At 43.7% G+C, this 15,483-nt stretch overlaps 2 protein-coding genes and 1 pseudogene across 2 annotated transcripts; all 3 read left to right on the plus strand.

Annotated features, from left to right (window-relative positions):
- The first annotated feature begins 5,538 nt into the window (after window positions 1-5,538).
- On the plus strand, window positions 5,539-8,065 carry LOC127756373 (uncharacterized). Its single transcript, XM_052281723.1, has 2 exons — window positions 5,539-6,324; window positions 6,590-8,065. The coding sequence occupies exons 1-2, from the start codon at window positions 5,539-5,541 to the stop codon at window positions 8,063-8,065; spliced, it is 2,262 nt and encodes a 753-aa protein (XP_052137683.1).
- Window positions 8,066-9,909: 1,844 nt separating this feature from the next.
- LOC127756374 (uncharacterized) lies at window positions 9,910-10,639 on the plus strand (annotated as a pseudogene).
- A 1,376-nt stretch (window positions 10,640-12,015) lies between these two features.
- Window positions 12,016-14,664, plus strand: LOC127757965 (uncharacterized). The gene is made up of 2 exons (XM_052283559.1): window positions 12,016-13,559; window positions 14,158-14,664. Exons 1-2 carry the CDS (start codon window positions 12,131-12,133, stop codon window positions 14,172-14,174), a joined length of 1,446 nt encoding a protein of 481 aa, XP_052139519.1. The 5' UTR covers window positions 12,016-12,130; the 3' UTR covers window positions 14,175-14,664.
- The last annotated feature ends 819 nt before the right edge of the window (window positions 14,665-15,483 follow it).

Genomic DNA, 15,483 nt, shown 5'->3' on the forward strand with positions numbered 1-15,483 from the left:
CGGAGAATAGAACAAGATGGGAAAGCTAGGGTTTTTTCTACGGGAGCGGAGAAGACGAAGGGCGTTTGAAGGCCGGAGAGTTCTGTGGCAAATGGACTTCAAAATGGATCCCCAAAATTCCTTTAAATAAGCACACTACCGACGGTGCGTATTCCAAGGAAAGGAGAGAAATTGCCACCGGAAAATTCTGGGTCCGTTACGCGCAGCCGTTTTCGGACTTCAATTTAAATTCACTCATGACCGTTGAACTCCAAACGGCGTTGTCGATAACTCTTTATCTCTACGGTTTTTTCACACCGAGATCGATCGGATGAGAACGACAACGATTACGACATCAGAAGTTGCGATCGGCCACATGAGTTCATTTAAGCCGAAGTCGGAGGCTACTGTCAGGGTTACGGATAAGGTATACCCTCTACCCTTGGATATACGATGTATACCGATACGGTATACCTGCGTGTATACGGGTAATTCCTGTATACGTTAAGGAAATCCATCACGTGATAGGAACGGAGTCCACCAATGGAAGGAGTCCTACTTGGACAGAGCTGGGTCGTTACCATATCGTGTAGGGTCCGATGTCTCCGTGTTCTACTTGGAGATCAACTGACCCGCGGTATAAACGGGATCCCCGGGGAGGACCTAAGGCATCGAATCTTACCGCCAACACAACCACCAGAGCCTACGAAGTCGGAGCCTACAGGAGCCAAGTCGTCGAGTGATCTAGTCGAACCAACTCGACTACGGTCTCGTCGGTATCATCGAGTTCTGTTATTCCCTTTGTAATCTGTGGTTTCCATCATATAATCCCATACCAACTGGATTAGGGCTATTACATATTAAGGGGCCTGAACCAGTATAATCTTTGTCTTCTGTTTGCTTGATGTCGTACTATGTAGATCCTCGTACCAATGGACCCCAATACCCTCTATATCCGGTCTACGGGTATCCCCCGTCGACAACAGGAGAATAGATGATGAAACAAAAGTCGTGTAGGAGATGAAAAAAAAATCGATGGATCCTATTCAACCCAAGCGTCTATCAATTTTATCTCCCGTTGAGTTGGACGGTTTTCCGGGGCGGTTCTTATTATAAACTGTATTTTTTTTCTCATGTTGAGTCGGATTGGTTCTCTAACCCTTTTTTTTTTTAGAAAAGGTGGTTTTTCTCTCGCGTTGAGTCAGACGGTTTTCTCGAACCATATATAGAAACAACGGTTTTTTCTCGCATTGAATCCGATTGTTTTTTTTTTATTCGGCTTTGTTATAAATGGTGTTTTTTTTCTAGTAGTCTTTTGAGAGCGGCTTCTTTTTTATAAACAGTGTTCTTTTCTTGCGCAGTTTTCTCAAACCATTTTCACAAATGGTGCATTCCTTTCTGAAAGTTTTTTCCTAACACGTTTTTTTTGGAGTTTTTTTTTACTGATGATGAAAATCGTATTTTTCTCGCGTTTTTTTTTGCTTTCTTTTCTCGCGCATTCTTTTGCCTCTTTTTTCTAACATTTTTTCTCGCGCATTTTTCTTGCTTGTTTTTTCTCGAGTGTTTTTTTTGCCTTTTCCCAATATAGGAGTATAAATGACGAAACAAAAGTCGTGTAGGAGATGGAAAAAATTGATGGATCCTATCCGACCCAAGTATCCATCAATTTAGTCTTTTTTCTAACATTTTTTTTCAGAGCACCTTGTTTTTTTATAAACGGTGTTTTTATCCTGCGCGGTTTTCTCAAACCATTTTTTTTTTAGAAATGGCACGTTTTTTCTTACAATTTTTTCCTCGCATGTTTTTTTATTTTTTAAGATGATGGAAATATTTTTTGCCTCGCATGTTTTTTGATTTTTTAGGACAATGGAAACCTTTCTTTGCGCTTTTTTCTCACATTTTTTTCTCGCGCGTTTTTTGCTTTTTTTTCTCACGTTTTTCTAAAACTGTTTTTATTTTCTCGCGTATTTTTTTTCCTTTTTTGTTGTACGATGAAAACTTCTTTTTAAATAGTTATATTAGGTTTGATTAGAAATAGAGAAAAGATATATACGGTCTCGCGTGTTTTTTTATTTTTTACGAATGTTTTTTCGCCACTTTTTAAAGATGTTTTTCTGGATTTTTTTTTTTTTGCCTTTGATAGGAATCATATTTTTTTTGTTCTTCCAGTTTTTAAGGGGAATCGGATCTATGGGTTTTTATTTTATTTTTCGCCTTTTAGGGAATCGGATCTATGGATTTATTTTGGTTTTTTCTCCTTTTATGGGGGAATCGGACTTTTTTTAGGTTTTTCGCTATTTTTCTCCGATTTTTTTTGTTTTCCCCGTTTTTAAGGGGAATGGGATCTACGTTTTATTTTTGTTTTTTCGCTACTTCTCCTGGGAATCGGACTTCTACGGTTTTTTTTTATTTTTTTCCACTTCTTCTCGGAATCGGATTTTTTAAGGGTGTATTTTTTTTTATTTTTTGCCACATCTTCTGGGAAATCAGACTTTTTAGTTTAGATTGTTTTTTCTCTACGCTTTTTTTTTTTGCTACTTCTACTGAAAATAAGACTTCTACGGTTTTTTTTTAGTTTTTTGCCACTTCTTCTCGGAATCGGATTTTTTAAGGTTGTATTTTTTTATTTTTTGCCACATCTTCCGAGAATCGGACTTTTTAGTTTAGATTGTTTTTTTGCTATTTATTTTATTTTGACGGACGAATGAAACGTTTCGTATTTTCTAAGTAAGTAGAGAATTGAAATTCTATTATTTAGAAGTTCATATCTATATAATACCTATAACTATATCTATAACTATATATATACCTAAAAAATTTCTTCCGTCTTTTCTTTCACCGTTTTTCCTTTTTTTTACCATTTTTCTTTTTTTTTTCTCCGTTCGTTTTTTCCTTTCTTTCTGTTCGCTTCTTTTTTTATCTGTCTATATGTTTTTTCTTTCTTTCCATCCTTTTTTTTTGCCCTTTTTCTTTTTTTTCTTACTTTCTGTTTGTCGTCCATCTATCTTTTAGCTGTTTTTTTTCCGTCTTTTTTCGCTTCTTTTTCCATGCGCTTTTTTTTTTACTTTTTTTCGTCGCCTTTCTTTCCAGGTTTTTCATCCGCTTTTTTCTTTGACCAGATTTGACAAGAGGATTGTCTTCCGGTGGTTGGAGACGGCAATCGATTATGCGAGTTGGAATTATAGCTCCATTTGTGGGTTGGGTCAAGAGGCAGGCCAAATAGAGCGAAGTAGCGGGCTCGAATGAGACTGAAAAGTAAGGAAGAAATGAACTTTTGGTCCAAAATCAAAGAGTAAAATGTACAACGATCCAACAATATTTTTACCCGTTGTAACGCACGGACAATTTTTCTAGTCTATACCTAATCTATATCTAATTAAAAAATATGTAAGGCTTCCAGTAAAAAGTTTTGTCCGTATCTTTTTTTTTGCTATTTTCTCTTTTTTTCCCTTTTTTTCTTTCTTTCGGTCCAAAAATACGTAAGGCTTCCGGTAAAAGTTTCGTCCGTCTTTTTTTTTTTCGCTACTCCTTTTTTTCCGTTTGTTTTCCTTTCTTTCCGTCCGACTTCTTTTTTCCGCTGTTTTCTTTTTTTTTTCTTTTTCCGGATTTCCTTCCTTTCTGTCCGCTTCTCTTCTCTTTTTTTTTCCGTTTTTTCCGTTTTGTATTTTTTCTTTTGCAGTTTTTCGTATACAGTCAGATCTATCTCCCATATGTTTTCTCCTCGAATTGATTAAAAAATTGATTACCCACTATTCCCTTATCATTATCTTCATGATTTTCCCTTTTAGTTCTGGTTTAGTTCACCAAATTTAATCTCCATTCGACAGACCGTTTTTATTTCTGAGTTTTGCGGATTCGCTCCAATTTTAATACAAAGGAAAGAGAAGATCGAGTGTATCAAAAGCCCTCGACCAATCGACCAGATTTGATGGGGAGGATCGGTTTTGGCGTACTCATACGATACTGTCTTTCGGAGGTTGAAGATGACAGTCGGGTATGCGAGCTGGACCTACACAGCTCGACTTCTAAGTTGGGTCAAAGAGAGGCAGGCCAAGCAGAGGGAGGTAGCCGACTGGGCTTGGGCTGAAAAAAAAAGGAAGGAATGAGCCGAAAGAACGAGCTTTTGGTCCAAAACAAAAGAGTAAAATGTAGACATCCAAAAATATTTTTACCCGTTGCAACGTACGGGTATTTTTTTCTATATATCTATATACCTAATTAAAAAAATATGTAATGCTTCTGGTGGTTTTTTTCGTCCGTCATCCCACGTTGCCAAAATCCGTTTTACTCCGCTTAATAGTCGGATCGGACCTTTTCTAATCTACTCCAAAACCTCAGTTGATATACAATATCTACCGCTCATGTAGACACCAACAACAACTAGCAGCTTGCTTACTTGGTTAGTGGAGAAAATCTTCAACCTGCCCACCACGGTTTGATTCCCACCATCTTTACACCTATTATTACTTTGCCTCTATAAGGCTAGATTGCTCGGAATAAGTCTACTTTGCCTCCCACATCTCAAATCCTATTGCTACTTTGCCTCCCACGTCTCAAATCCTCTCCTAGGCTATTGCTGCGCAATTTTTTTTTCTCCGCCTACTTTGCCACCCACATCTCAAATCCTATTATTACTTTGCCTCTCTCTAGATTATTGTGAATAAGTCTACTTCAGGGGCGACGCCACAGCAAAGGATCGGGGTCGATAGACCCCGACGATTTTCAACAAACGTGTTATACCCCCTCTATTTTACCGGCACTGACCCCGGTCAAAAAAATATTAGACCCCAGTAGAATTAATTAGTTAAAGCCCAAATTGTGATTAGCAGTAATGGTACAACAAACAAATTAATATCAAAGCTAGATCAGCCCAGCCCACATAATGAGAAAACGCTTGGATTTGAGCCCACAAGGCTGGCAGCCCACTACTCCCACTAGTCCCCACAAATTCCCCTGTTTAGATATCGTATATTCGTTTTCTAGTAATTACAGAGTCTCGACTTCTCGTCTTCAGATCTTCTCGAGTCGCACATCTAGGCAAGGCAGAGGCACGACGCACGAGCGGGCAGGACGGCCGGACGGGCGGCGAACGGGCGAACTGGTGAAGATTGAAGACGTCAAGACGAGGATCGGGCGATCAGCAACGCCGCGACGGCGAGCGTGAGCAGGCAAGCTGCGAGGTTTTGCTGTTTGATCAGGACATCAGGTAAGTATCCCTATCCCATTTTTTCTTTTTGTGGGGACTATCCCAATTTCTTGGTTTCTCATCTCTGAAACCTAATCTTAGGAATTTAGGGTTCTGAAATATGCACTTTTCAATTTATTCAGACTTCTGTATTCTGTTACTGTGTTACATGGCTTGATGGAGTGATCTTCATGAACGAGGAGGATTGAAATATTGAATCATATATTCAGAAAAATTTTCTTCCCAGCATAATGGATGGTAAGAAATTAGTGGTTTTGATAAGAGTGGGTGCTTGTGCATTTGTTGTCTATATTGTTTAATTGTGTTCATGATCATTATTGTTTAATAATTATTTAATAGGCAAGCAAACTATGATGGATCGATTCTTGAAAAGAAAAACACCCCCTCGTGGTGCTAATGAGAATTGTCATGGTGATAATGAGAATTGTGGTGGAGCAAATTGTAGAAGAGCTGACACATCAAATGCTGATTGTACAGCAACCAATCCTACTTCGCGTATCTCACGAAATCAAGTAAATTTTGATGAGCTTCCTTATGATCCAGCGGATAGAAGGAAAATATCAGATTACATAGGCCAAAAGCTACAAGATGAGATAAGGCGAAAGTATTTGCTTAGAGGTCCTTTTAGACCACCACCTGGTTTTAATTATCCACAGAAAATTATTGCAAGCCAGTCACGTCGATGCAATCCTGAATGGTTCAAGACATATGATTGGCTAGAGTATAGCGAGAAGGTGGATAAGTGTTTTTGCTTATATTGCTACTTGTTCAGAGATTGTAATGAGGGCCAAGGTGGGAATGATGCATTTGCAAGAGATGGTTGGGATGGCTGGAACAAATCAGAAAGGCTTCGAGATCATGTAGGCAAACGATGTGATAGTTTTCATAACACTGCAGTGAAAAGATGTAACAATTTGCTGAAGCCTAACCAATCAATTGCTGCTGGCTTCAACAAGCAGCGCAATGTCAGTAAAGAAGAGTATCTTATTAGATTGAATAATTCAATTACTGCTGCAAGGTACTTATTGCATCAAGGGTTAGCTTTTCGTGGCCATGATGAATCGAAAGATTCTAAAATCAAGGGAAATTTTAGAGAGTTGGTATATGTTTTGGCAGAGCAGAATGAGAAAATAAAGAAGGTTGTTCTAAGGAATGCACCTGCAAATTGTCAAATGGTGGCTTCAGAAATTCAAAAGGATATTGTGAATTGTTTTGCTGAGGTGAGGGAAAGTTGTATTTTAATTAATTCTACATAAATGATATTATCTTTCATGGCCATTTTAACATGATAAGCTAATGAATTTTTTTATGCAGATCATAGTGAAATCTATCATTGAAGAAATTGGTGGTGATGTGTTCTGTTTGTTGGTAGATGAGTCAGCTGATGTGTCTGGGAAGGAACAGATGGCAGTAGTTTTGCGGTACGTCGACAAGTTTGGATTAATAACAGAGAGACTTATTGCTGTTGTTCATGTGAAGGAGACATCAGCTTCATGTCTCAAATCTAATATTGATATTATATTTGGTAAGTATGGATTAAGCTTAAAACAAATAAGAGGGCAAGGTTACGACGGAGCCAGCAACATGAGGGGTGAATTTAATGGTTTAAGAGCTTTAATCCAAAGAGAGAATAGCTCGGCATATTATATCCATTGCTTTGCTCATCAATTGCAGTTGGTTATTGTCGCAATGGCTAAAAAGAATGATGATGCTAGTGACTTTTTTGACATGATAGCCCTGTTGCTCACTGTTGTTGGAGCTTCTTGCAAAAGGAAGGATATGATTCGAGAAAGTCAGCAAGAGAGAGTTACAAAGGCTATAGGAAGTGGACAGTTGAGTACTGGAACTGGATTACATCAAGAGCAGTCCCTCCAAAGAGCTGGTGACACACGGTGGGGTTCTTACTATAAAACTCTCAAGAGCCTAAATAATTTGTTTGCTGATGTTATTCAAGTGCTCCAATATGTTGAAAAAGAAGGTCCAAATGCAAAGAGGCGTCAAGCTCGTGGTCTTATGGACTATCTCAAAGACTTTGACTTTGTTTTCCACTTACACTTAATGTTGCTTATTTTAGGGCATGCAAATTCTTTATCACTATCATTGCAAAGGAAAGATAAAGATATCTTGGAGGCAATGGTAGAGGTTAAATTAACTAAGCAAAAATTTCAGCAAATTAGAGATGATGGTTGGGATTCTCTGTTGGAGACCATATACTCGTTTTGCGAAGAACATGGACTTCCTAAGTTGGATATGGACGAAGACTATATTGATCGGCATAAGCCAAGACACAAGACAAACCGTACCAACTATCAACATTATCGATATGATTGCTTGAATTCTATTATGGACTTGCAGCTTACAGAGTTTAATGATCGTTTCAATGAGGTCAATTCTGAATTGCTCACCAACATCGCTGCCTTTAATCCTAGGAATTCTTTTGATTCTTTTAGCGTTGAGAGCTTGATAGAGTTGGCTAAGTCATACCCTGATGATTTTGATTCAACACAGTTGAGGGATCTTGATCGTGAGCTCCATTTTTATATTGATAATATACGAGCTGATGAAAGATTTGCCAAATTGAAGAGTATTTCTGAGCTTGCTAAACTGATGGTGGATATAGGGAAACATCTTGGTTTTCCTTTAGTGTATCAGCTCCTCAAGCTAGTACTAGTTCTTCCTATTGCCACTGCATCAGTGGAGAGGAGCTTTTCAGCAATGAAAATTGTGAAGACAACTCTACGGAATCGTATTGGTGATCAATTCATGAATGATTGTATCATATGTTTCGTCGAACCGGAAATGCTAGCATCAATTCCAATCAATGATGTGGTTCTTCGCTTTCACAAGATGGAGGATAGGAACCGTAGACAAGATTTATAACATGTAAGAGGTAACCGCTACTGCAACACTCTTTATTTTATCATAATATGCCATGTTAATTTTGTTCCATCTTATGCATAGCCTTAAGTTATTGCAAATTATAGATATATTGTTAGTATCATTAGTTAGTAGACCCCGGTGACTATTTTTCCTGGCTTCGCCCCTGGTCGAGGATGCAAGCGATGGCGACGGCGATGACCGGGGTGGACGGGAGCCACAACTGCGGCGGACGTGGGCGGCGACGATGACTGCGACTGCGGTGGACGAGAGCCACGATTGAGGATACAAGCGACGATGCGACGGCGAGGGCCACAGGGGGATGAGGGCGACGGCGGCAGGCGGCAGCCACAGCGGGATGAGGATGACGACGCGACGACGACAGTCGAGCCGGACGAGGGCAGTTGGTCGACGCAGGCGAACGATGGCGGTGGCCACAAGTGACGGCGGCGGAGGACGATGGTAGCGGACGCAGGCAGGCAATGAGCGTGGTGACGAGACGAGGGCGGCGTCCCGACGGACGCGTGCGAAGTGCGTATGCGGGCCCATGACCTCGGGTCGAGCGTAGAGCCGGGCGACAAATCTCGTAGTCGCCCGCTCGTTCTCTCTCTCCCCCACTCTCTCCTCCACATCACCGAAAAATCTAACGTGGATGTGGAACCCCTACCCCTATCGTCAGTTACTGTACCTGCTCTAAGCATTATCCATTGACCACTGATACGCTAATGTAAATTGAATACCAAAAAAATAATTCTTAGCCACTTTACTAATATCCCAATAATTCATCAATTGCAGCTATTCTTGCCAATATTATTATTTAGAGAAAAAAAATATTTACAATAACAAGGCCATGTTTGACATAGATCAAAAATTTTATGAACTTTCACGAATTTATGAATCTGAATATGTGATTCCGTCCATAACATTTAGATGAACTATTTAACGTACAGATTTAAATTCAGCGTGGATCTGGGACCTGCTATAGTTGTGCCAAATGGATGTAAAGTTAATGCGTTGACAACTCTGAGCTGCCATGCCTAATCTTGTCGTATATGGCTACCAAATCAACAATTAAATGGATTTGTTTTCTTGCTAAATGCTAAAACTATAAAGATTAACCACATAGAGCAGTGGATCGAAATAAGTTGGAGTTGGAAGTGCTACCTCCCCATTATTTGTTCTTCAATTTCAGTATTTCCCGATTGAGATAATATTTGCAAGAAAAAAATATTACTCCCTCTTTTTTTTTATTTTACTCTGTATTTCATAAAATAAAATAAAATGTAAAATAATTAATGACCTTAGCGAAAGAGGAATAATATAATACCATGTTCTAATTTCAGCTTATATCTATTTGTCGGATAAATTTTCGTTCGTTGTCCCTGTGCACAATCATCGAGTCCACGCATCAGTGCAAGAGCATCATCACACAAACATACCTTCATGGTCAAACTTATCCACGATAACATCAACCGGTGCAACGCACGGGCGTGTTGCTAGTTATTTATAATTATGCAATATACTATGGCCCCACATGGAAAGGTTGTCGCAACTGGTAACCGCATCATCTCTGTCAGGGAAAAAGTACACCGAAGGTCCCTCAACTTGTCATCGGGATAAAAGCGTCCTCGAACCACAAAACCAGATATACGGGGTCCCTTAACTATATAAAACCGGTCACCCAAGATCCTTCGGTGGTTTTGACACCGGTTTTAGTCTACGTGACGGCTGAGTCAGCGTGAGATCTACATGGGCCCCACATATCAGGTCTCCACATCAACTCTCTCTTTTCCCTCTTTTCTTTCTCTGTTTCTCTCCTTCCTCCCTCTCGCTCTCTCTCGTAGGGCATGGGGCTGCAGCAGCTAGGGCGCCCACGGCGGCACGCGCAGCCGAAGAATGCTGCAGTCGGTGACGGAGGCTCCCGGGGCGACGCGAGCTTCCCCCAGGCGGCGCACAGGCTCGAGGCAGCGCGAGCTCAAGACGTGGTTCTCCAGACCACTCCACGCGGGGGCAGCGGGGTCGGCGTCGTCGGCAGCGGTGTTAGCAGCGGGGGGAACGGGTTGTTGTCGTCGTCATTGTCGTCGAGGAGGCTGAGGAGGTCGTCGGCCGTGGAGATGAGGAGGGAGCAGAAGCAGCGGCGGGCGCGAGAGCAGCAGCCGCGGTGCGAGGAGGTGGCGGGCGGGACGGCAGCGGAGTGCGCCGCGGTTTTCTGCTGCTTCCCCTTCGCCGTCGTCAAGCTCGTCGTCCTCGTGGTCATCCGTGTTCCCGCCACGTCGTCCGAGGTGGGGGCCGCCGCCGCATCCGCTCGGCCTTAGCGGCGGCGGCTCTGGGCGCGACGGAGCAAGGTGGCGCGGGGGGGGGGGGTGTGGAGGGGGGCGCAGCGGCTCAGAGCGGCGGCGGGGAGGCGCGGGTGTCAATGGGGAGGCGGGAACAGCGTGGCCGTGCAATGGCCGTGCGAGGGCTGCGACGCCGGTGGGGGGAAGCAATGGGGCGAGTCGCGGTGGTGGGAGAGGAGGTCCGGCGGCCGGCGATGACGCGGCGCTTCCGCCGGTGAACTTGAGCAAGCACACGACGTAGTCGCGCGCGGCGTTCTGGATGGTGTCGTCCGGTGAGGAGGTTGGGGACGTCGCGCGTGGCCATGGTGGGGGTTGGGGAAGGACATTATGGCGATGTCGCGGCCGGTGAGGAGGTCGGTGCTGGCCTCCCCGCCCCTTGCTTGCCCTATCTCCTCCCTCAATGGCGGCCTGCCTCCGCGCCTGCGGCCTCAGCAACGGCGGGCGAGAGCTGTGGCAGAGCGGCGGCAGCGGCGCGTCGCCATTCACCAGCTGTCGCCGTCGTGTCGCCCGTTGCCGGCCGCCGATGCCCTCATCCTCTTCCACCTTGCCCCGCCAAAGGCAGCAGCTCGTCGACCTCCTCCCCAGCTGCCTACCCAAACAATGAGAAGAGTGAGAGGAGAGGGTGACGACATGGCCAGCTGACATGTGGGGCCCACGTGGGTCCCACACTGACTCAGCCGCCACGTAGATCAAAACCACCAAAGAACCTCGGGTGACTGGTTTTGTATAGTTAAGAGATCCTGCATCAAAAATGTTTTTTATCCGAGTAAATTGCACCCACGGTGCATCAACTTAGCATGTGGGTGCAATTTGGTGTAAGAACTTGAGAAATGAGCATTCTAGTACAACAGCTTGATAGGTAGGTGCAATTAAGTATAAGAACTTTATAACAACTTGCAAGGTAGGTACAGTTTTGACACAGTAAACTAAGGAGTTATGCGACAACTTAATTATTTGGAGCATTTTTTTTATATAGATTCATTTTTAAGTAATTATTTTGACAATATACTAGTGTTGATTTTTATAAGCATATTTATATTGTTATCCTAATAACTCATAACTGAAAGTCAATTAAACTGGATGTAAAAATTATTATATTTCGGTTGATATTTAAGAAGGTGAAGAAAACAAAAATAAATCTTAAAGGTAATTGGATGTAAACTAGATGTGAAATATAATTCTTATAGATTAAATTTAATATTTAAGGTAATATCCGTAGGATTACTATGTAATGGCATATTGATATCGTGAAAAAACTCACCTAGCATATGCTTAGCCAACTTGATGCATCAAAATATTAAATTATTAAGTTCTGTACTGGAACGCACCCACTTATCAATTTGTTGCACTCAAATGTGGTACCTACCTACCAAGTTGTTGTATCATGGGTGTAATCACTCTGTTTATCCCGGTGACAAGTTGAGGGACCTTCGGTGTACTTTTTCCTCTCTGTCAGTGAAGAGGTCAAGGCCGGCTTCCCAAGTTGGGCAGCCCAGTGGGCCGAAGGGCCTGGTGATTTCTAAGGCTCCATGACCGGTTCGTAGCCCTAATTCCTATATATATATATAATCCTAGTCGGAGACGGAGTACGCTTCCTTCCCTTTTCCTCTCCCCGCTCCCGCCATCGCATCTGAAGTATAATTGACGCCATCGGTAGCAAAGCTCCACCCTCTCTTTGATCGATCGATATCGATAGGCAGCAGAAGGGGAGAAAAGGAAACCGATCTCGGTCATGGCCACGCCCACCACTTTGGTCGCCGCCTCCAGCCATCGCCGTCGTCGCCGGCGTGGATCCACACCGGTACCGGCACAGGCACCGGCACCGGAGGGGGTGCCGGGGTGGATCCTTCTGAACAGCGGGGCCCACATCGGCAGCCGCTCCAACGCCACCACCGCCGTCGGTGAGGCGAGGGACAAGCTGACGATAGAGGTGTCCTTGTGGCCGGCGCAGCCGCCGCACCCCTCCGACGTGTTCGTGTGTTGCCCGGGCGTCCGCCGCCCCCGCGAATCCGAGATCCTCTTCACGGCCCAAGATCTGCTGCTGATGCGTGTCCCGGTCGCCGCCGGGGCTGCGCCGAGCCTCATCAGCTTCACGGAGTGCGATTACCTCATCTACCGTGCCGCCGCCGGCGACCGTCGTCCGTCGCTCACGCTGCTCCCGAATCCAAAGCCCAACTACTTCCACGACGGGGATGTCGGCATCCTTCCCCGAGGCGGGGGCGAGTACACGGTCGCGGCCCTGGTTGCTAGGCCCAGGGAGCGCGAGTATATGATCCACCGCTTCGACTCCGACGACGCCGGGGGCAGGTGGACCACCAAGACGGTGTGGATGGACGACCCGCGGAGGCCTCCCCCTGTGGAGATCCCCATCAACGCAAGACGGCTCAACCACCACATCACCACCACCACCATCACGCTCGGCGGCGAGCTGGCCGGCGCCATGGGCTGGGTCGATCTCTGGACCGGCATCCTAATCTACGATCTCCTCCATGACGACAAGGACCAAGACCGGCCAACGCTCCGGCACATGCCGCTGCCGCTGCCGATGCACGCCATCACCGGCAACCACGGGATGGGCGACAAGCTAGCCTTAGGCTGCCCACGCTCTCTCCGTGGCATTGCCTCTGTCACGAGGCGCGGCAAGGCCTGCCTCAAGCTCGCCGGCGTGCATGTCACCGGAGAGCGCCTCCCCTACAACGACGCTGAAACCCAGCTGCCGGCGTTCGCCGTCGACGACTGGACTGTCACGACATGGAGCAATGACAAGATGAAGGGCTACTTTGAGGACTGGCAGGAGGATTTCACGATTCGCGGTTCCGAGGTCAGGATTAGCAACGCCATGCGCTCGGATCTGCTGAGATCTGGGTTGCTGTACCGTAAATCGTCACGAGGGGATGGCGATGAGGCTACGGTGGAGGAGCTGGCTTTGCACAATCTCTGGGTGTCTCATCCCACCCCCAGCCTAGATGGTGAAGAAGATGTCATCTACCTGCTGGCCAAGCCAAAGTGCTTCCACCCCAAGGCGTGGGTTCTTGCTCTCGACACGAGGAGCAGCACGCTGCTAGGCGTGGTTGAGTTTGGCACTGAAATCGCACCATCTGCAGGTGTCACGTGTCGCCCCAGTACTATATCCAAGTACATGAGTCTGGTGACTTCTCCAGGTAATTGCCATCATGTTATAGCAGCACATGCCTCGTTCCCTCCTCGCAACAAGTGACATTTCTCTACGGGCAAAACTGACTAGCGAGATATCTTAGAGAAAACCAGTCTTTCAGTGACCTGTCTGTGGACAAAGACTTTCCTTTTGTCTTAGTAGCTACTAGCTGGTTGAGTACATTTCGAGATTAGGTGATGATCAACCAATTGAAAAAAAATACATTGGTATCATGCACTCTGGTTAATTACATGCTCTTAGTTCAGTTGTCTTCTGTTCTTTGGTTCTTAACCTGCCATATGTAGACTCATATGCATGTATTTTTCTATGTAAGGAAATAAATTGGCATTGCTTACAAACATTCTAGTCAATGTGTGGGTAAATGAGGAAGATATATCATATGCACATCCAACCACACATCCATGCATGAGACCGAGATATGCTCCCTATGTACCTAAATCATATACTAGATTCGTTCTGCTTGAACCAGTTTAGTTGCCTTGCTATATTTATAATAGAAAAAATTACTCATTTGATGCAGTGATGCTAGAATCAGTTTAGTTGCCTTGTTGTATATTAATAGAAAAATTACTCATTTGATGCAGTGACTGGGAGAACTTAAAGGATGCTGCTGCTAATCACTGAATCAAGATGGTACTGCTGGCCTGTTTGGAGGCGATGCATTGAAGATTAAGACTGAATGATGTTGTTAAATATATACTCCCTCCGTTTCATAATACAAGACTTTCTAGCATTGCTCATATTTATATATATGTTAATGAATCTAGACACATATTTGTATAGATTCACTAACATCTATATGAATATGGACAATACTAAAAAGACATGAAACGGAGGAAGTATATGTTTACAGGGGTCTTGGCAATTTTGCATTCGGGTGCAAGAAACGTGTTTGTTTCCCTGCGCTAGTGGTTAGGAGTATTTATGTAAATTTCTCTAGTTGGAACAAACAGCCAGTAGCTTGTAGCTTGTCGATCTGTTACTAACTTACGATGAAGCATCATCATTATCATCTCATAAAAACTTGTAATGGGATTTTATATTCGTGACTATCACGCACTTTGATTTCGGTGAGAAGAGAAATCCAGAAAATTGCCATCAACTCATCTCTGCTATTGTTCTTGCTCTGCTCGGTTGATCTTGCCGGTTTTACTACAGCGTGCGTAGACACAGGGGTACTAAGGCTGTCCAGGGATGAAAAGTTTTGGCGTGTTATCAGTTTTGGCGTGTTTAATCAGATATATGGACACTAATACTAATTTGAAGTATTACACGTATACTAAGGAAGGCCGTGTTTAGTTATTTTGGCAAAAAAAAATTTAATGTATATAGACACACATTTGAAATATTAAATGTAGACTAATAACAAAACAAATTACAGATTCCGCCTATAAATTGCGAGACGAATCTATTAAACCTAATTACTCCATGTAGCACCACATTGTCAAATCATGACGTAATTAAGCTCAAAAGATTCGTCTCAGAATTTATTACATGCAAACTGCACAATTGATTTTTTTTGTTCATATTTAATGCTCCATACATGTGTTTAAACATTTGATGTGAATGAAAAGTTAGAAGTTCGAAGGTAACTAAACGTAGCCATACTCATCTTCGAACACTTTTACAAGTCCTGAAATGCGATCATTGATTTGATGCAGTGGCTGAATCTGCTGAGGTGGGATTTCCATTTCAAATCTATCATGTATTTATGGGCGTGCATCTACGCTTCAGCCACATTTTAATCCTGTCTATCAAGCTCCGTTTCTTCCTTTAACTAAAAAGAAAGAACTTTTTTTTAACCCAAACAACATTCTTGAAGGCCTGTGGGTTAGGCGTGAGCGTGAAACCTGTCAAGGCTTCGCAACTGTCATATTGGTGCCGTAGGAATGTAAGGCCTTACAGCTTTG

Source organism: Oryza glaberrima, chromosome 12 (genome assembly GCF_000147395.1).
Source record: "Oryza glaberrima chromosome 12, OglaRS2, whole genome shotgun sequence".
Lineage (NCBI taxonomy): Eukaryota > Viridiplantae > Streptophyta > Magnoliopsida > Poales > Poaceae > Oryza > Oryza glaberrima.

What these genes read in the sequence shown, in the direction of transcription:
- LOC127756373 (XM_052281723.1), top strand. Translation starts at nt 5,539, where the DNA reads ATGGATCGATTCTTGAAAAGAAAAACACCCCCTCGTGGTGCTAATGAG. An exon ending in AGAATGAGAAAATAAAGAAG is followed by an intron (nt 6,325 to 6,589) that starts GTTGTTCTAAGG and finishes GGGAAGGAACAG; the next exon opens with ATGGCAGTAGTTTTGCGGTA.
- LOC127757965 (XM_052283559.1), top strand. Translation starts at nt 12,131, where the DNA reads ATGGCCACGCCCACCACTTTGGTCGCCGCCTCCAGCCATCGCCGTCGT.